A 21,932-nucleotide genomic window follows, 5' to 3' on the forward strand; every position below is an offset into this window, starting at 1 on the left:
CAAGAGCCAATTGAAAAATAAGCATGGCATATTTATGATCAGGAGCACAAAATTAATCGAAATCGACTCTTAAATCCTTGGCAACAGATTGACTGTTCCCCGATGTATTTAGATAGTGAAAAGGAATTATTAGAAAGGTGCTATTAAATTCCCTTTCACCGTTGGTCAAATAGTAATATTATATATGCCTGTTCGTTACTCTATATATCCAATTTCGATCTCTCTGGTGGAATCGAGTGGCTGTATATTTTAGATATATTTTTACTGTATTATTTCAATCATATCTTGTATACTTATTGTACCATATATTTATACATATATACAGCCAGTGGAGTAGTGTGTGAACAGTGATACTGTTGTGAACCAGTTATTCGCCTGATGGACACATTGTACTATATAGTTTCAATATTTTGTATCAATTAAAGTTTTCCACCCTGCAGATCAGGGTCCAGATCCTGCAGTGTTTTGTATTCAACTTGTACATAAATATATTACATGTGTCCACAGGGTTAGATCCCCTCATATAGTTACAGTCTGAAACCTACATATGACTCAGAGGCTTCTATTCACATACTGTATGCCATTCACATGCTCTCCAATCCACTATGCGTTGGCGGCTTCCCGAAAACAGACTAATTATTGGGGGGTTTTTGGTGCAGCAGCCTTGAGGGCTGGTATGCCTTGGCTAGCTGTGACCAGTAGGCCGTAGAAATATGAAGCGGCCTTTGGGCCATGCAGCAGCCTTGAGGGCTGGTATGCCTTGGCTAGCTGTGGCCGGTGGGCCGTAGGATATGAAGCGGCCTTTGGGCCATGCAGCAGCCTTGAGGGCTGGTATGCCTTGGCTAGCTGTGGCCGGTGGGCTGTAGGATATGAAGTGGCCTTTGGGCCATGCAGCAGCCTTGAGGGCTGAAGTAACTTGGCAAGATGCGGCAGCCGAAGGGCAGTGCAGTAATACATCACTGGTGTTGGTACGCAGGATTGCGCACTGAAGTCACTGTAGTGGGGCCTGTGCCGCCGGGTTGACACAAGCAGCTGACGCTGTAGTGCATACTCCGGACACGGAGTGCTGTCCGTGCCACCTGGATGACACTAACGGCAGGTAGATGATATGCAAATTGTGCCGCCTGGATTACACAACCTGCAGAATAACAATATAGAAGGCAGGAAAACTGGAGCTCGACCGGATGACAGGAGACAAAGCCAGAACCGGAAAGATGAAAATGCTATCACCGGCATCGGATGCAGTATTCGCACCAGCAGGATATAGATGCAGGAGCCAATCCGGAGTAATCCCAGAGTGATGGACAGGAGGTGGGCGGAGATTCAGCAAACGTTCACCCATTGTTTCGCCTCGCATTGCAGTCATAGTGCGGCAGCTTGTGACAGTCATTATATAAAATTCTGCAACTCGTGTCCAGTGCTTGATAAATCCACACAAAGTTACATATGAGCCGCCTAGTAAGGTGCAGTGTGTCTTGCATGTCATAAATACGTATTAAATGTAGCAGCTCCCTGATTTTATGCACATTGATTGTATTAAAATGACACGCCCACTCACCACCCCTTCTATTTATCATTGTTTCTTTCCATTCATGTTACAGACTGCATGCACATGTTCTGCTTTCCATCAATGTTTTTAGAAATAAAGGATTTCTATGAAGTCCAATGAGATGTAGCGCTGCTGATTACAAAAGCCCACAATTTATCATTTTATGACAGATGCAGATGGACGTACTGAAGCCCCAAACAGACCTATAGAGTCCAACAAACTGCATATACACAGCAGGAAATTCAAAACAAAAGCTAATTTATGGAAAAATGTGTTCCTAATCAAAGCCCATCTCTGCTGGGAACCATATAACACACTGTAATCCTTGCATGCAGATGCTTTCATCTTACATTACCAGGTTGGTATCATTCCAACGCTCTCATCTTACCTTATCACCCTGTGTGAGCCTGTTCCCTGCTCTTATGCACATATAGTTCACTCTAGACACATCTGGCTGCACACAGGAATTCCTATATTAATCAGATATAACACAAATGACTCACTGACCAGCTCTGAAAGTTAATTTCTGCACATAAAATAATGTGTGTCTACAAAAGGCGGAATTAAGCAGTGAGCGCGGACTGACAGGCTTCCTTTGCAGTTTTAAACACCCTGAATTTACTGTTCTGGTTGTGACAATAACATCAGAAAGAGGTTACATAATAGTGCAAATGAATATATAAAATGATTGAGATAAGACTAAACAGTCATACATTATGATAATACTTGCAATTAACTTCATATTTTTTAAAGTTTCCGCACAGCAATTTTTTTTTTTTTTTAAAACAAATGTCAATCTGTCAAAAAAATAAATAAATCTCTTTTAAAGTCAATATCTACATGAATACACCTCAGCGATATTCATGCAGATTTAAAGAGCAAGTAATGCCAATATTTGACATTTATATCACGTATATTACGGTACTGAATAATATACATAAAATAAGTGGGGTGCTTAAATTTAACTGTCTCTATCTTGCTGTCTTTTACTCCTCTACTGCATGTTGTTATGTTAGGAGGGGCGTGTTTCTCTAATGTGTAATGGTCCGCATTACTGCCTCACAGCACTGAGGTCGTGAGTTTGATTCCCTCTACGGCCCTAACTGTGTGGAGTTTGTATATTCTCCCGTGCGAGGGTTTCCTCCCACACTCCAAAAATATACTGGTAGGTTAATTGGCTCCCAACAATAACATGTGCCTGTACATATGGTAGGAAATATAGATTGTAAGCTCCACTGGGGCAGTGACTGATGTGAATGGACAAATATTCTATATGAAGTGCTGCAGAATATGTGTGCACTATATAAATAACTAGTAATAAAGAAATAATAACTGAACATGTAACTAGTGACCGAAAAGCTTGATAGACTTGCTATGCAGCAATACACAGTGTGGACTGGTTGATTCATACTGAAGGGCAGGAGCAGTGATGTCACAGCTATTCAGTCTCTATTTCTTTACAGCTATGTCCTCATAAACCAAGCCTCAATACATCCTATTGTGCGAGACGCCTGGCGTGACTGAGCCGCTGTGAGTGGTGCAGCGTACCCTATTTTTCTTTACATTTTGTGTTTTATTCGCATCGCAGGCAGAGCCGGCCCTAAACAATTTGGTGCCCTAAACAAGATTTTGGCTGGTGCACCCTATCAGATGATCCCACCACCAAGCTTAGTGTTTATACATGGACACGAAAAATAACATATATTGGGGGAGAGGTTCTGAGTACCTAGAACCCCCGCCCACAGATCCATTGCTGCAGCTGACCTATACTTCCCATGGGGCTTTGAGGGTGATGTACAGCCTCACCACTTTCCATCCTGCCCCAATAGCTGCAGGTGTGCATCTGGGTGCTGGGGGGGGGGAGTATTTTGAAGTGAAGGGTGTCTGTGTGTGTTCTGCCTATGCCAAGGGCCGGCTCTGATTGCAGACGCAGCAAAACTCCACTCAAAGTGTACTACAGATGCTGGGTTGCAATTTTAACTGCACAGGAATTAGTTTTAAAAACCTAAAAAGTCGCAGGTGACGCACAATTGAACTGGGCGTGAGAGAAAAGCCGCGGCCGCTGCATCATAGACCTTCAAATACAGATTCGGACTCATTCGCACAAAGATGTACAATGTTACAGATCAAGTTGATCAGTGCAGTGTAGCTAAGTAGTTGTCTCACTTCCAATTGTGTTGTTTGTGCAAATAAGATGCACATTTTAGGTAAACTGTTTGGCGCCAATGAAGCCACAGTGTATGAGAACACATCTGTACATGGAGCCCATTAACACCCTGTCCTATAGATAAGGGGTGAGACGTTGAGGTCTGTGCTTTAGTGTGTAGCATAACACATTACTAGACCCACTGCCTGCTGAGCTTTTCATTTATGCTTCACGTATATTATTATATATCCTAAAATAATGAAGCTACCTTTCAGGAGAAACCTGCAGTCACAAAGATGCTCTGGGTCTCATTGGCTCTTCAGTAATCTCCATCTGCAGCTGTTTTATATTGTAATGCCAAGTTATCAGCCCTGGGAGCATCCTGGGTGTGCAGACACCAGCTGGTGTGACGTTTTTCCATTTGGTGTGAGGGCATGGGTTACAAAAATAACGTGTCCATGGAGTGCCATATGATAAGATTGTTGGTGGTCACTATGGCATGTACTTATAGACAGAACTGGGAAATAGACATTACTTTGTGAGAAAAGGGTGTAACCTGGATGGATCAGGACGTGCTTGAGAGTGATATGAACTGTGCTATTTAAATAATCTATACAAAGTTCTATCTCTGTGGTAAGTGCTATGCTTTTTCGTATTGCATCAGCTTGTATTTTGGTTGTAGTGGCTTAAGGGATCAATACTTGAGACTTCTGCTAGGAAACAATTGAATGTACGTACAATTTGTTCATTTAGTTTGTACCAATGGTAACATATCTTCTCACTACAAGTTCCCCATCTATTTTTTTTTTACAGATCTCCATCCTATCACTGTTGTGCCTGACGAATACTTGCCTGCAAATAAAATAAACACACATTTCAGCTCAGTGGAAATTGGTTCAATAATGCAACAAGTTATTATGATTTACAAGAAATGTAAATTTTAAAACGATCTGCAATAAAACCACAACAGAGTTCAAATACAATAGAGCCGTATGGAATTATCCTCACCCAGTTCCTTTATTGCAATGTAACAATACTTTGTCATCTGTTACTTTGTCAGATGAAGCGTGGCAAGTGAGGATTGTCTATAGCAGCTCTATCATCAGCATTAACCCCTTGATAGATAAAGGGGGGGTGGGGATGAAACACAGACGTTATTTTTGGGCAGCAACAGAACTCTTCGTATGCAGTAAAATAAAGTTATGCTTTAAAGAGCACTTAGATGAGTGGATATGGATGGGGAGGCAGTTACTGTATTTTCTCTATAGTGGTGGATATTTTTGACTCTCTTAAGCATTGTGGATTTCCCATGACACATGTGAGGCACTGTAGGATTGTCTTTGTTCTTGCAATCATAGGATTGGGGGGAGGGGGGTTGCTGGCAGGGAATAGTGGTGCAGGAGGTGTGTGTGTGTACTGGGGCTGCCTTGGCTGTTTGGAAGCGTCAAGACTGTTGATCAATTTACACTGTAGAGGTCATTTTTCCACACCTTGTATTGATATCATTTGTTAAAATATAATGTAAATTATGTACACAGGGTCTCATTCAGACCCGCTCGCAAGCACTGAGCGCTCGCAAGTGGGTCGATGTTGAGGCCCTGCGCATGCATAGCGGCCGCACTGTGCGTGCGCAAGCCCCGGAGCGAGAGAGAAATTCTCTCGCTCCGGGGCTCACTACAAAAGGGGCGACTGTCGATGGTGATCGACAGCTCGCACAGTTTTGTGGGCGGGGGGGGGGGTGGCTTGCCAAATGGAAGCGTTCCCGAAGGAACGCCTGCCGTTTGGGGGCGGCCCCACTGACATCACTTGTGATGTCAGTGGTGAGCTTCCGGCTCTATTAGAGCCGAAAGCTCACTGGGGCTTGCGGCAGACGAGACCCTATGGTCGCGATGGTCTTGACGTGGCCGCTCACTAAAGCTGTGGGCTGTCCAGGTGCCAGCGCTCAAAATGCCGGCACCAGAATCCAGACACCAGTCAGAATCCCGGTGCCGGCATCCCGACAGTAAGTATTGGGGGGAGGGTTATGGTTAGGTACTAGGTACTAGGGGGAGGTTTAGAGTTAGGCACTAGGGGGGAGGGTTAGGTTTAGGTACTAGGGGGGGAGGGTTAGGGTTAGGCACTAGGGGGGAGGGTTAGGTTTAGGCACTAGGGTTCAGGGTTAGGTTTAGCCTACAGAGAAGGCGGGGTAGGGGAAGGAGAGTATACTTACCTTCTTCTGTCGGGATTGTGACCCTGTCGGGATGCTGGCATTGGTATTCTGACGGCTGGGATCCTGGAGCACCGGCATCCGTACCTTGTCCGTACTGATGTGAAAGATTACTCGTCTTCTGTTAAGCTCCATGTAATATGTTGGTGCTTATAAATGTTAATAATATATCTGCAATTCAGGATGCATAGCTTGTCAAAAGAGATATAGGGTTAACTCTGGCAGATTCAGAGGTGAAAGCTAACTTGATTCATTCGCAATTGACCATTGATGGTTTTAGATCTGTGCATGTGCAGATCTGGTCCTGCGTCGTTAGACATTGTACAGGTGCAAACGTCAGTTGATTGACACTCTGCAGCCATTTGGGGGTGGTGAGGGAGAAGCATATCAGAAAACGGGGGCCTGTTTGTCCTGTTTTTGCGGCATACTGCAGCCAGCGACAGCATCTTATGACGCAGACTCACTGAACCTCAGCAGCTTAGTTGCAGTGGAAATTGTGAGCAACCTTAAGGTTGCTCTGATGTCTGATTGCCGCAATGTTGACGAAGGTGGTCCGAAGCTGCGGTGGGCGTCTCATTACTAAAGACGGCTCCACCAGCATTTGCCTACCTTCTCAGACCCGCTGCTACCGAAGACGCTGCACCAACACCACTTGCGTCCACCTCTGAATCGGGTCCACTATCCCTTAAGCTACCTGCTGGATATAAAATGCAGGCTGTTATGGGCATTCTTTTCATGTCAGTAAAATAAATAAAATAGCTGTGGGGATGAAACCCACCTTCACTTCCTGCCTGCCATTGGGACACTGCATGCACCATTTACTTGTATCCACTGAAGGGTCCTCTGTTGACCCCATTCATGACCGCAGCTGTAAACGCTAGTTACACATTGCATGTCAAACACAATCAAGGTTCACATGCAGTGCCACTGGCATTTTTTAACACATGCGGTTAACCAGCCTAAATGAGGAGCAAATCCACATTCTGGAGTCTTCTAAGGTCATGGTACTTTACATTAGCAAAGTGTAAATATTTGCTGCTTTAAAAAGGCTATTGCTGTATTTTATGTATATTGGAGGGAGCATTTTAAGCCCTATCCCATGCTATTGTTTCACTGTTCAAAACTGATCTTGAACTAGTTTTCATAATAGAGGCTTATGGTAAATGGATTGTGCTGCAGAAGATAGACAAGGTGGATTATTAACACTACGTGTGCCACTTTTGTGCATCCTATTCCTAATATGAATTTGCTGAAAATCCTGTGTATGGTTATCTGTTTACCATATAAATCAGTGACCCCTGCTTCAGGTTTGTGTTCTGCTTGATGGAACTCAGTAGCAGTAGCCCATGTGGGTAAAGGGTCTTACTATGTGTTCATTACTGTGTGAAACATTCAGCAGTGTAAGGAAGTATAAACCCTGCAAAGATTATGGTGACTAGGTGTCGTATAAATTGTCATTGTATGTAAGATGATCAGTTCTGTTTATACTTTGTACAGCTCTGTGTTCTATCTGATTAGTTACTTGCTCTTCGTATTGTACCTAATAGAAAACCCTAACATTGTATATTTCTCATTGTCAGCCATGCATCTGTTTGGCCTCAACTGGCAGCTACAGCAGACAGAAAATGACACTTTTGAGAATGGAAAAGCGAATTCAGACATTGTGCCAACACATACTGTATATGTGCCAGCTGGTGATAATGGTAAGAACACTATTTTTATGTCATTGTTCATTTTATTCTGGTTGATCTAATTTTACATGTGTCTGAGCATCAGGGGCAAACGCAGGATTTCTAGAGAGTGAGGCTCCAAATAATAGATTTTAGAACAACGAAAAAAATTGCCACAATAAGGCTGCAACTATTGTGGACAAATTGTTTTAGTGTAAATATGTTTTGAGTCACAAAATGCTGCTTACCCACATAGTGTTATTTGCATACTCTCCATCTCCCCTTCGTCACTGGGCATCCTCATTTGTCATATTACAGCATGATGGTAAGGAGAGCAGAGGCTGTAAATGAAACAGCCCCTTACTTTATTATCTTTCTGCAGTGAACAGTGCTGTTGTTCAGGCCAATCACAGCAGCTGAAGCTAGAATACATAGCAGCTGTAGAAGAGGAAACCCCAGTAGTCATCAAATCCTGCATACTGTACATACACCAGCCAATAAGACCAACGACATAGCTAGGAACTTATTGGCCGGTGAAGGTCTGCAAGCTGTAAATGAACTTGCCATTGCTGGTCTATACTATAACTGCTGTGATTGGCCTGAACAGACACAGTTAGTCCCTGTCCAAGCAGGGGGTGAGGGGTCCCCCCTCATTGAACATTGTAAATGAACTTGCCATTGCTGGTCTATACTATAACTGCTGTGATTGGCCTGAACAGACAGAGTTAGTCCCTGTCCAAGCAGGGGGTGAGGGGTCCCCCCTCATTGAACATTGTAAATGAATTTGCCATTGCTGGTCTATACTATAACTGCCGTGATCGGCCTGAACAGACGCAGTTAGTCCCTGTCCAAGCAGGGGGTGTGGGGTCCCCCCTCATTGAACATTGTAAATGAATTTGCCATTGCTGGTCTATACTATAACTGCTGTGATCGGCCTGAACAGACGCAGTTAGTCCCTGTCCAAGTAGGGGGTGAGGGGTCCCCCCTCATTGAACACTGTGCTTAGCACAGAAACTGTTTTTGTGCAAATATAAATGTATAGTATAGGATCCATTATTAGTAATAGGATTGCATAAGGGATCCCCCCCATAATTGTTTTTTGTTTATCTATAAATATCCTCTTAAAGTAGCTTTTTAGTTACACTGATTTTTGAGTCAATTACAATAGGGACATAAGGAGAGGGAGAAAAACCTGCACTAAACTCAGTGGTTCCCAAACTTTTTTTGAATCACGGCGCTTAGAGTATCAGCATTGTTTTAGCGGCACCCCTAAGCCAAATGTTTGTTATTGAGAAATTAAGAAAAAAATGTAGTAAAGTAAATTGTGCTTACTTGTCATCCTTAGGGTCAGTTATATGGTGTGGACAGGTCTGCGCTTCTGTTTGTCCATGTAATTACATTACATTGGCCATAAATAATTTTATTTTGTGCTAGACCACCATCCTGAGGCACCCCTGCAAGTGTCCTGAGGCACTCCAGGGTGCCTAGGCACACAGTTTGGGAACCACTGACTAAACCCTTTATTCTGTAGTTAATGGTACAATTTGACTACTGTATTAATATAAATAATACACAATTTTAGAGTTTAGCTTAACCATGGATTCAATAAAGCAATACAGTAAACTTAAGGCGCATATCCACTACACGATTCGCTCCATGATCGATAGCGTGTAGTGTGTCCCCGCAGTGGTGTGCTCAATGTCCTTAACAACATTGAGCACCTGAACTGAACGTTATATTTTTCAGTCATGTCACCCTCCCTCATCCCTGTACTTGCAGAACCTGACAATATCGCTGGTCGTTGACGGCATATCCACTGAACGATATAATGAACAATTGAACGATAACGATATCGTTATCGTTCATTATATTGTCTAGTGGATACGCAGTCTACTGTAGTTAGATTTGTTTTCAAAACAGAGATAAATTAATGAAAATTAAAGATAAAATCACTAATACAGTCAATATAATATCCACAGAAAAGCAATAATATAGGTAAAATAACAAATAGATTGTTGCACGTATGTCAACTTCTGACCCAGGGGTTGGAAGCTAAGTGTAGATGACCTCTTTGTCCCCAATTTTTCTTTACCTGCTAAATATACTGCTTATTTTTCTACTTTTATATGTTCTACCACTGTTTCTTTTCCTACAGCGTTTATTCTTATAGGTGTGATTGTTAGCGGATACCTACTGAGATCAGAACTCTCTGTATTGTTAGAGCTGGGTTGCTTGAATGCCATGTTCTTCCTGCTCTCAATGCACAAAGATGCTACAATCACCAATTAAATCTTTGATTTTCGTGTCCTCGTCTGTCTGTCTGTTCATGGTATTCAGCTCTCATTTTATACAATGATAGAAAATGAGGAGGCATCAGAAATGGAACCGCTGAGAATACTTACTCCTACGTACTTAAATGGAGTGCAAGAGAGGTCATGTGACATTTCAAAGGGGCTAAAATACTCTAGTAGTTTGATGCCCTGTAGTTTTTTCACTCTCCTACCTACGTATTATGGCGGTTGCAGGATCATTCCTGATTTATTATCAGATTTGTTTGTTATAGCTTGTAACACTTGTTTATAATTTAGTCTACTTTCTTGAAGTCAATATATACAGTAGTTTCAACTTTATACTGAATTTGAGGGTAAATGTGACCCTTTTGAATGAGAGATCTGTTCATGTGGCTCCTGATGTGTATCTGGTTGCTCATTACTAGTGTATAACATTCCAGTGAACAGCTGTCAGATATGGCAGGTTCTATATATGTATGCAGAGTTCACTTCAATGTCATACTCTCTTCCTACTGCCTTGTCCTATCACACACCAACCAGTTGTAATTCAAATCTCTTATTGCCCCCTAAATTTCTTTACTACCTTTGTTTCCTTCCTATGCCCCCCCCCCCCAGTGCCTCCTTTATCATCCTCCCTCCTGTCCCATTGTCACCTACTTTAGTACTAAAATTGAAGCCATCCATCCGCAACAACATTTGCTTCCACCATCTTCCCCCTAGCTTACCATTGCCCTCGTCCACCTGCCTTTCCGCCCTCTCTGCCTTCACTCCTGTGGAAGAGGTCTACACCCTCCTCTCTTCCTCTCCTCCCTCTATTTGTCCTTGGACCCTATTCATCCCACCTCCACTGTTCCCTCTCTCCTGAAGCCTGCTCTCTTCTTACCCATCTCTTCAAGCTGTCCCTCTCCTCTGGTACTGTCCCCTCCTCTTTCAAACATAACTTAGTCTCACTTATTTTTAAGAAACCCTTACATTGCCCAAACTTTTTAATTACCACCTTATCTCTACCCTCCTCTCTGCTCTAAGATCCTTGAGAGGTTTATCTATCTAGCCTCACCACATTCCTATCCTCCCTCGCTCTTCTCAACTCTTCACTCCACTGAGACTGCCCTTACCAAGGTCACCAGTGACCTCCTCACCACAAACTCAATGGTAATTTCTCTCTACCTATATTCCTGGACTTATCTACTGCCTTTGATATTGTGCCCCCCCTTCAAGCTCTCCACCTCAATAAATGCTCCATCTTGTTGTCTTCATCTGGATTCACTTCCCTTTCTCTCCCTCCATCTGTCAGAGTTCCTTAAGGGTCAGTTCTTGGCACCTTTAGCTTTTTGCTAGGAAATTTCATCAGATGTTTTGGCCTAAAATACCATTTATATGCTGATGGCACACACATCTACCTCTCTTCTCTGGACCTCTCTCCCTCCATCCTCTCTCTCCTATTTGTTAGCCTCTCTGTAATCTCCTCCTTGATGATGCAATATTTTCTGAAAATTACCACGAACAAGACGGATCGCATAGATTTTGGCCTTCCTGGGTCCCTCCACCTTTCTCTTTCTATTTACAATATAATTATTGCTTCTAACCCTCATTTTCTCTGCCTCATTCTCAACTTCTCTGTTTTTCACTCCCTACATTCAGGCTATCTCTCAATTTAGCCCTTCCACCTCTGCAACATCTTCAGATCTGGCCCTTCCTCTCCCTTGAGGTTACCAAAAATACTAATCTGCGCACTCCTCATTTACTGCCTAGACTTCTGTAACCTCTTCCTCTGGCCTCCCTCTCGCTCTCCGCTCCTCACTTCATTCTGTCCTGTATGCTGCTTCTTATCTTATTTCCCTCTCTCGCAGTAAAGCATCAGCCTGTGCAACCAGCTTTACTAGCTTCTTACCCTTTCTTAGAATCCAGGTCAAACTCCTCACCCTTACTAATAAAGCCCTCAACCACGCCTCTTCCCTACAACTCCATCCTCATCTGTGTTCCTACTTCTTACCACCTTCTTCGCTCCACCTTTGACTACTGACCCCCTAGATCCTAGTTACTTAATTTCTCATCCGCTTCCATGATTTTTGAGCTCCCCATCTCTGGAACTCACTCCCTCAACTGGTCAGACTTTTGAGCAGTCTCCCCAGCTTTAAACACACCCTTATGACGCACCTTTTTACTAAAGCTCATCAGCATTCCTCATAACTCCTCGCTCCTATCTCCATCTCCTCCTCCATATATCCTTCCTAGCTCACCCTCTTGCTATTGACGTCTCCCCTAGTATGTAAGCTCTCATGGATAGGTTCCTCTTCCATCTTGTTCTCCCCTAACACTATCCATGTCACCAGTGCTCCTCCACCCTCCTACTTCCCATAATTTTACTTCCTAGTCTGTATAGTTACAATTAGAGATGAGCGGGTTCAGATTTACTCGGTTTTACTCGGATCTCAAAACGGCATTAAATTGGCTATCGGCTATCACGTGTGTTGGATAGCCAATAAAATAAATCCGAACTTGCGGTAAAATGGCGATAAGAACCGAGTAAATCCAAACCCGCACATCTCTAGTTACTATACTAATAATAATACTTATACTGTAGTATTAATAATGCTAAGAGCATTAAATTATATTTTTTCAGTCTCTCTTTATAAACCCTCATTTGTAAAAATGGCCTGATAGCAATTCCTCTCCTGCTACACAAGTAGGTTTCTCAGCATCGGGCAATGGGATGATTCAGTCACTGTGAATTGCTCCATCAAGCCTCCCAGCCCCCCATATAAATGGAAACCTGAGTGAAGTTGGAAGGATGGCTTGTACTCCCGGGAGTGCAGGAGAATGCTCACAATGTATGAATGAGTCTCCTGTACAATCTGGAAGAGTAGGAGACTATGTACCACCATAATATACTGCAGTTGCTCTTCTACTGGGCTGCTTATTCCCAGAGTACAATGTGTTAACTTGCTTTTATTGCCCTCTCCAAAGAGCAGGTGAAGTTGATATAATATTCTATCACTTAAATGAATATTGATTCATTTCCTTTTACCAGAAGGTTTCTTGTTTCATCCAGGTTGCTGTGTATGACAGAATCTCAGCAGTGTGAAGTTATGTTGTGTGGTTATTTGCACACAAACATGTAATGTGTTACCTTAAGTCATTCCGCAACGTTCATGTTATATCCAAGGTTATGTCACCGGGTGATAGTGTGCTATTGATTGTCTATATATATTTCACCTTGGTGTGTGACTTACTGATTAGTGCGCATAAGGCACACTTCACAGTCTGTTCTTCCCCAAGCCAAGCAAGTGCTGTTAATAGTTTCCTTTGCACATTAGCAGTGGATATACCTGGCCACATTATTCTGCATAAATGTGGCATATGTGTCGCTGTTTGAACAAGTGATGATAGCTGTAGATATGAACTCTCTGCTCAAAATCTGCTATTACAAGCATTGGCGTTAAATCAGCAGGCCATTATGTGACATGCTGTACAGTATGACACTTGAATTGTAAGTAGGTATGCCGTTCAGAGTATTATAAAAGAAGCACCAAGTCTGCATAATATATTCTTTTTTCTTGAAGAATGGTCTCAGTGTGTATCAATGGAAACTTTAGCAAGATTTATTTTGTAATGTAACATAAAACCTTTTCTTTCATCATGACACATACAGTCATTATACCTAGGGGTGACCCCACACCACACACATATACATCATTGCTTGTAGTGCCCACCCTCATTCTCCCTAGTAATAGTGACATACTGTATATTATTATGCCCACATACGTTATGCCCAGCAGTGACCTATGTAATTGTGTTCAGCAGTGACCATCTAGTTATGTCACACCTGTGAATCAGTCTGATATTTCCCTGTTGGAATCTCGGTGTGGAATTATTGCAGCCATGCTGTAATCTGTTGCTTACCCATCTTCTGATATAAAATTTGAATGGGCATCTGATTCTGTGGATGGGTTCTTAAGAGGGCACATATAACCTGAATGGATGGCATTGGCTATTGCAGTCTCATGGAGGCTGTATGTTAGTCAGTTACTGTCGTACTGGTACCATGTACCCAGTGCCAGTCTTATAAAACATCACCAGAAAATAACCAATATGATTTTTTCATAGGTATTTGATTCCCACACAATATATTTTTGTAGAGGCACTTTTTGCAGCAATACCAGCTTTATGTTGTTGGTTGTGGTTAGTATGCAGTTGCACCAGCTTTGCACGTTGATTTTAGGTTATTTAGGCAGTGACACTTGTACATTCCAATTTTCAAATCGTGCCACAGATTCTCAATTGGATTGAGATCAGGGGCCAAATGTGATAGTCTGCGATTTGCGGAAAGATGTAAACTTCAACCTGGTTCTGCCTTTCAACAAATTTCAGCTTAAATCTAGTGACTGTGGCCGGAGTGGTGCTGTCTCCCGCAAATCGCAGTCTATTACATTTGGCACCATGCCTATGGACATCCATATCTTTAAATGTGTATGAAATCATCGTTCTGCTGAATGATGAACTGACTGAAACAAGTTCCCTTGCAGTATTGTCCTCTATTTTGCATCATCCATTTTCCTTTCTATTTAGTGAAGATGCCCATTCTCTGCTGATGAAATGCATCTCCACAGCATAATGCTACATCCACCAAACGTCACTGTGGGTATGGTGTTTAAATTGTGCTACACATTATTGAGTTTTGGCCAGAAAGCTCCATCTTGACCTTCTCTAACCCAGATCCTTTTTCCCACATCGCAACTACTTCACTCAAACTCCAGATATGCTTTCGTACGGCTTATCTTGAGTTTCCCTTGTACCACCATCGCACCTATAGCAATGTTAATCGGAGCTCTTGGTATAGGTGACTGGTGCTTCAGTCCCATTCACTGAAATCTAAATCTTACTCAGTGATTGTTGGTCTCTCTGTAGCTTCTCGCTCAAGTCTTCTTCTGTGTACAGAGCTGCCGCCGGTGAAGGCTGTCACCGATCGGGGTCTTCTTAGTTAGAACTTCTCTCCCTATAATAAATATACTACTTAATCATTAGTCTTTTTTATGAAAGCTGTTTTGCAACCTGAATAATGATACTATAACTGTGAGGGTGGCATTTTAACTACATCCCATCCAGAGTATGTGGCAGTTATCTTAATCATTTACCAATGAGCGCTAAGTGTAAGGCAATTGCTTTTCACTAGTGAAAAGTTTGCAAAAATGACTGTTTTCTCCGACAATAGGGCTTCTACCTCTTTAACAACTAACCCATGTAAAGCATGAACATCCTATTTAAGAAGGATCGCGGAGTAACATGTACAACCATAATCCTTCATCGCTATTACCATCACAGGACCGTTGCTGGAAAAGAAATATTATTTAAATAAAGTATTTTTTTTCTTATTAGATGAAAAGTGGAAACTAATATTATACATGTTTAGTATGTTTTCTCTTGTTATTTAATTACTTATTCTACAAAATGTGCATGATGTGCATGTGTCTCTATGCTGTTCTAGTGAAGCTGTAAGTAAATAGCGACAATAGAACATTTTCTACAGTACCTTTTGAGACGATAATAATGATTTTCTATTGTCACTCATCGTACTGGTAATAGACCCTCATTCCACAAATCTGCGCATGCGTCACACGGCATAATGCACTCTGATTGTCTGTGTACAGAAGCAGCAGCACAGAATCAGACGCACAGTCCGAGAATATTAGTGGACCTTCCTGGGAGATAACAGGGGGGTAGCAACGCCGACGTGGCTAGGCTCAAGCCGCACAGCTGCTAATACAGGAGGCCACACCCTTGCGGAGAAACTGCATATGCTATAGGACTGATGCAAGTTTAGGTGATGCGTTTAAATATGCACAGTCAAGATGGCGTCCCAGTTGTTTGAAAATCTGACACGACATTAGCATAAAGACGCAGCTGCGAGAAAAGACGTCTGAGTCCACCTCCTGAATCAGGCTCATTCTATTTCAAACATTACAATTTGCAGAGAGTTGATCGTAAAAATTTTAGATTGGATTTTCTTTTTTGTTTTTGGAGTAAACCCCCTCCCCCAAAAAATAAGCATTTGAATCTGATTTGCGATTTACATCGTTCCTTTGAGAATACTGAATATTTCTAATATGAGTCTAGGCAAATAAGACCTACGTGGGGACTATTTGCTGTACTTCTGTTGCTCATTAACACCCAGTGATGTCATTATATGTACCTTTGTTATAGTACAATTCATTTATGACCACTGTAGCTAAAATACAGATACATTGTATAAAAGTGCCACTAACATTTACCATAAAATACAGATACATTGTATAAAAGTGCCACTAACATTTACCATAAAATACAGATACATTGTATAAAAGTGCCACTAACATTTACCATAAAATACAGATACATTGTATAAAAGTGCCACTAACACTTACCATAAAATACAGATACATTGTATAAAAGTGCCACTAACACTTACCATAAAATACAGATACATTGTATAAAAGTGCCACTAACACTTACCATAAAATACAGATACCTTTTATAAAAGTGCCACTAACATTTACCATAAAATACAGATACATTGTATAAAAGTGCCACTAACACTTACCATAAAATACAGATACATTGTATAAAAGTGCCACTAACATTTACCATAAAATACAGATACATTGTATAAAAGTGCCACTAACATTTACCATAAAATACAGATACATTGTATAAAAGTGCCACTAACACTTACCATAAAATACAGATACATTGTATAAAAGTGCCACTAACATTTACCATAAAATACAGATACATTGTATAAAAGTGCCACTAACATTTACCATAAAATACAGATACATTGTATAAAAGTGCCACTAATACTTACCATAAAATACAGATACATTGTATAAAAGTGCCACTAACATTTACCATAAAATACAGATACATTGTATAAAAGTGCCACTAACATTTACCATAAAGTACAGATACATTGTATAAAAGTGCCACTAACACTTACCAATCTCTATGTATACGCTCCAATAGCTTTTCAGAAGAGAAGATATTTGATCATCGGAGAAGCAGAGGACACTGCAGGGAGTGTTTTTAGCCTAAAATGTTTGGTAATGGAATAGCAGTCTGCACTCGGCTGTGCAGCTAATGTAAATACAATACTGAATATGCTTTCTGTTGCTAAGTTATGGAAATGTTTATATGCTTATTTTCAATTAATCAAGTTGTAGTTAGTTATTATTTGTCCTATTTTCTCTCAACTGATATACTGTATTATAAAAAGAGAAAAAGATGGGCGCTCCATGGTGAAATCAATACATTTTATTCAATAATTACTACTAGAGTGGAAAATGCAAACTAGTTTAATAATGAATAAATATGCATAGCAAGGATGGAGTTTATAAACACTTTTGGTTTACCAAAAGATTGCACACCAGCAATGGCGTAGCCAGAACTTTGTGGGCCCCATAGCAACTTTTTGAAGGGGCCCCATACCCCCTTCTAGAGAGACACCTCTCTCTCCACAGCAGTTGTTCATTTTATGCCCCTACTTCATTTTATGAATGGTAGTGATGCCCTAGTTCATGTTATACCCCATAGTAGTGCCCTATTTCACATTATACCATACAGTGCACCCAGTTCATATTATGCTGTATATATAGTGCCCCCAGTTCTCATTAAGCCACACAGTACTTAGCGGGCAATTCCTAGTAAGAAACTTTATGACCTGGATGCAGACAAGTCAGGCCCCAGAGGTGGGCCCCATAGCAATAGTACTCCCTGCATTCACTATAGCTACACCCATGCACACTAGAACACTGGCTTCATCTGTTTTGCTAAGAACCATCATACGTGAATGCAAGGCCTTGACCCTATGCATTTCATAATATAGGACTTGTTCAGTTCCACTTTTGTTAGCAGAAAATAAAATAAAGATTTTTAAACTCTGGTGTTATCGTCTACTTGTAGTAGGGCGGTACTTGTTGCCTGAGGGACCCAGAGATGGTTAGGACTGCCAATACTCTCCAATAACATTTAATGCAGCTTTTCTACACTACTTAATCTTGGACCTGTTTTTTTTTTTTTACTAAGGTGGTACATGGATATGGGAGACTCAACCTGTAGTTACTTAATAAAAATAATTGATTGCACTATGGAACTCCACACTTTCTTTCTCTTTTTTTTTTCTACCCTTTGGAGCTTGCAGTTTATATTTATAACACACACAGTATATAGACACATTAAATCCTCAAAAATATTTTTTTTATTCCATTAGGAAAATCTGGTGGTCTAGGACAAGAAAATAATACGATTGACTCTGGAGAGCTGGACGTGGGCCGGAGAGCGGTGCAAGAGATCCCTCCAGGTGTATTTTGGCGCTCTCAACTCGCCATCGACCAGCCGCAGTTCCTAAAGTTTAATATCACTCTTCAGAAAGATGCACTCATTGGTGTGTATGGCAGGAAAGGATTACCTCCTTCACACACTCAGGTAATGATGAGACTTCTTCTCCTCCTTGTTCTCACCTCCTTGTTTCAGATTTTCCAGATTAACAGAGAACTCCCATCGCCTATATTTTTCTATGCTAAAGACCCCATAAATCACTAATCACCTATTCTCCTGACAGAACATTCTAAAGAATTCAGAATATGAGCCATACACTTTACGGTTGTCAAAGAGAGATGACTGGAGAGGTTGCAGCAGTCATCCAATTAGCTGCCCTCATCTATTTTCTACATTGCTCCCTCTTTATACTTTTATATCCTCGCTTACCACATTGTATTTCCTCAGCACAAAAGTGCTTTAAAGGTATTAGTCATTTTTGTCTTGTGTTAAGCTGATGTTTTAAAGAGAAAGAACTGTACTTGACTGTATGCTTTTGACATGCTGGAAGCGGGGAATTGGGCTGTTTTTCACACATAATGGGGGGATCTCAGGGTTTAGGCATGTGTATGTCAGGCTGTTCTTCTTTCAGTAGGTCACAGTAAGATGATCCCCCTCCTCTAAGATAAGTAGTTCTTATACAACATTTGAAATGAAATATATGTACTGTATATTTCTTTTAAACATAAAACCTCCCCCTTTATTAAATGTAGATTTTCCATAAAACATACAAGCAGACGTTATTCAGCGCAGAATATTTAATTTAATTGTAAAATTGTCCCACAATTAAAAAAAATTGTATTACCAAGTGTGAGCCACTTTAGTATTGTGTCTGTAGCTGGAGTACATAAAAATATAATATTATATTACCCAATGAGACAGTGTCCTTGGTGGCAAAGCCAAATTTACGGATTCATGGATAAGCAGTTAACTCACAATTTAGCAATAACATTTCTGTGGAATATTTGCTCAGAATGGAAATGGTTAACTTACTGCTTTGCCGGCTCAGTCTCCGTGGCTATGCGGATGCCGGACCCTGGTAGCTGCCAGCTCAGTAAAGTTGAAAGCCCAGGTTTGGGCCTTCAAGAAAAGTGGAAATGGGGCCCTAGACCGCACACCCTGAAAATATATATAATGGGGAGGTGCTACCTATGGAGACTATTGTTGCAAACATACAAAAAAGAATTACAGATGCACAACTCCAACATTATTCATTATATATTAATAATACATATTGCAATACAATTTTGCAAATAAAAGATTTTGGCATAATCATGGCCATGGTTATGGGCCTACCCACCGCGCCCAGGTAACCTCTGTGGGTAGGTCCCTAACATACTGGGGTTGAAATCCAGAGCGCAGGACACCCCCAAACCAGCCCAGCTGAGCCACCCCAGGTCATCACTCTAATGAGGAAAGGTGACGTGTAAAAAGGTGTAGGATAGATAAGAGCAGCTGCTGCTGCATGTAGGGAGGTGAAAAATAAAGATGTGAAAATAATACATATATATTAAACAATGGAAGTGCTAATAGTGCAAGAAAGGAAAATGTGTATATAATGCGATGCCCTGAAGCAACCCAACCAAAGCAATCCAGGGGACCCACGCCCCAAAAAATCAACCCATAGCTGCACTACAGTATAGGGACCTACCCTCAGAGGTTACCTGGGCGCGGTGGGTAGGCCCATAACCATGGCCATGATTATGCCAAAACCTCTTTTATATGCAAAATTCTATTGCAATATGTATTATTAATATATAATTAGTAATGTTGGAGTTGTGCATCTGTAATTCTTTTTTGTATGTTTGCCTTCAAGAAAAGTTAATCAAAGAAAAATTGTTACTTTTTTTTAATTAATAAAAATAATTAAAAACTTCGACAATAGGAGAAAAGGCTTTTTTTTGTCAAAAATACAAATTTTTTTTCTATAATTTCCTGAACATGTCCTGATTCCAATAGAGCAGTGGTTCTCACACTCGGTCCTCAGGATCCCACACAGGTCACATTTTCCAGGTCACCAGGTGCACAGGTGTATTAATTACTCTCTGACACATTTTAAAACATCCACAGGTGGAGCTAATTATTTCACTTGTTATTCTGTGAGGAGACCTGGAAACCATGAGCTGTTTGGGGTCCTGAGGACCAAGTTTGAGAACCTGTGCAAAAGTTGGTAAGGAGGGGTGTATTATTAGAAGAGGTAGCTGTATGCAGTCTCCGTGTGGGCCCCTCCCCTCGTGCCTGCAAAGGGTCAGTGAATATTCTGCAACTGTACCAGAGTCCACCCATTATAGATACGCCACAGGTTTGGAGGTATGGAGTAGTAACGGTGTGCTGTAACTGATGATATAGCCTGCTGATTGTAGTCAGACTAATGAAAGCTGTCGTCCTTGGTTTACTAGCAGCAAGAACTATGTTGTGGCAGATAGGGTTCCAGCCACTTCCGTGCACTTTTGGCCCTAGCTGAGGCGGGGAACAGTGACTGTGTGGAATAATATCTTCCTATTGGTCTCCCCGAAACTGCACATGTAGCACCAGCTTTGCGCAAACTGGAGCCCGAGGTTCCTTTTGTCAGCCCTGCATATGAGAGAAGTGCTGCAAGCTCCTAACTAACGTGCTATGATCTCCCTGTGTATGGAATAGTGCTGTATACAATGCAGAATCAGGCCTTGGTCACAAGGTTATTTATAGTATGTGTGTCTGTATGGAACACCAGAATAGATGGACAATAGTACTCCCACAGCACTACTGGGACATCTGGCCACTTTATACAGGAGCAGCGAAAAGACAATATCAGAAACTCATTTTGAATCTGACATTATCATGTTTTGATGGCTATTCTAATATAGTTTGACTGATGTGACATAGGCTGGATATCAGCTAATATATAACTTGTTTTCTCTTTAGCCTGTTTATAGAGCTGTCACTTAGCAGAGATCTACAATAATACCTTATGTTGTTGGATGTTTTTCTCATGACAGCATCAAAGCTTGATTAGTATATTCCAATAATATGGCTTTGTAAATATTACATTATACATTCCCAGATTGTGACAGTCTGTTTCTTAGCACGAACATATGTCATTGATATAGACTAATTATTGGTTGATAGGACATACTGTATACTGTAGCCCATTTGTTACATTTACTGATATGAAGACACCTATGTCTCTGGTTGAAGAAATTACAGAAGTAATATGCCATACAATGTATACAGTATGGGACAATTGTCAGTTTAACTTGCCAAAGTGAGTATGGTTTACACAGCCAATGAAATGCATGAAAAATATAATTACAAGGAGCTTTAATAAAATACATTGTAGCCTCATTTGGCAATATCATTAGGGAAGTACAGTTGGCGTAGTAGTTAGCTTTACTGCCACACAGTCCTAAAGTCATGAGTAAAAGTACTGACCGAGGCACTATCTGTTTGGAGCTTATGGGGTCTATTTACTAAGCAGTGTTAGGAGACAGAGTGAAAAGTGATAAGGAGCCAGCCAATCAGCTCTCAACTGTCATGTTTTCAAACACAGCCTGTGAGATGACAGGAGCTGATTGGCTGGCACCTTATCACTTTTCACTCTGTCTCCTAACACTGCTTAGTAAATAGACCCCTATATCTTATCCCCGTGTTTGTGTGGGTTTCCTCAGGGCTTTCAGGTTCACCCCACACTCCAAAACCATACTGCTAGGTTAGTTGGCTTTTTTATCCTGCAGTGATATAG

General features: G+C 41.3%; 1 protein-coding gene across 1 annotated transcript in view; it reads left to right on the forward strand.

The window, feature by feature from the left end:
* The window catches only part of TENM3 (teneurin transmembrane protein 3), a 776,836-nt gene that overhangs the window by 543,124 nt on the left and 211,780 nt on the right, over positions 1 to 21,932 (forward strand). The window contains exons 7-8 of the mRNA XM_088446965.1: positions 7,482 to 7,604; positions 18,105 to 18,319. Of these exons, the coding sequence (XP_088303091.1) occupies positions 7,482 to 7,604; positions 18,105 to 18,319 (338 nt within the window). The remainder of the gene's footprint in view (positions 1 to 7,481; positions 7,605 to 18,104; positions 18,320 to 21,932) is intronic.

The sequence above is a fragment of the Taudactylus pleione genome, unplaced genomic scaffold (assembly GCF_031769625.1).
Source record: "Taudactylus pleione unplaced genomic scaffold, aTauple2 ptg000408l, whole genome shotgun sequence".
NCBI lineage: Eukaryota > Metazoa > Chordata > Amphibia > Anura > Myobatrachidae > Taudactylus > Taudactylus pleione.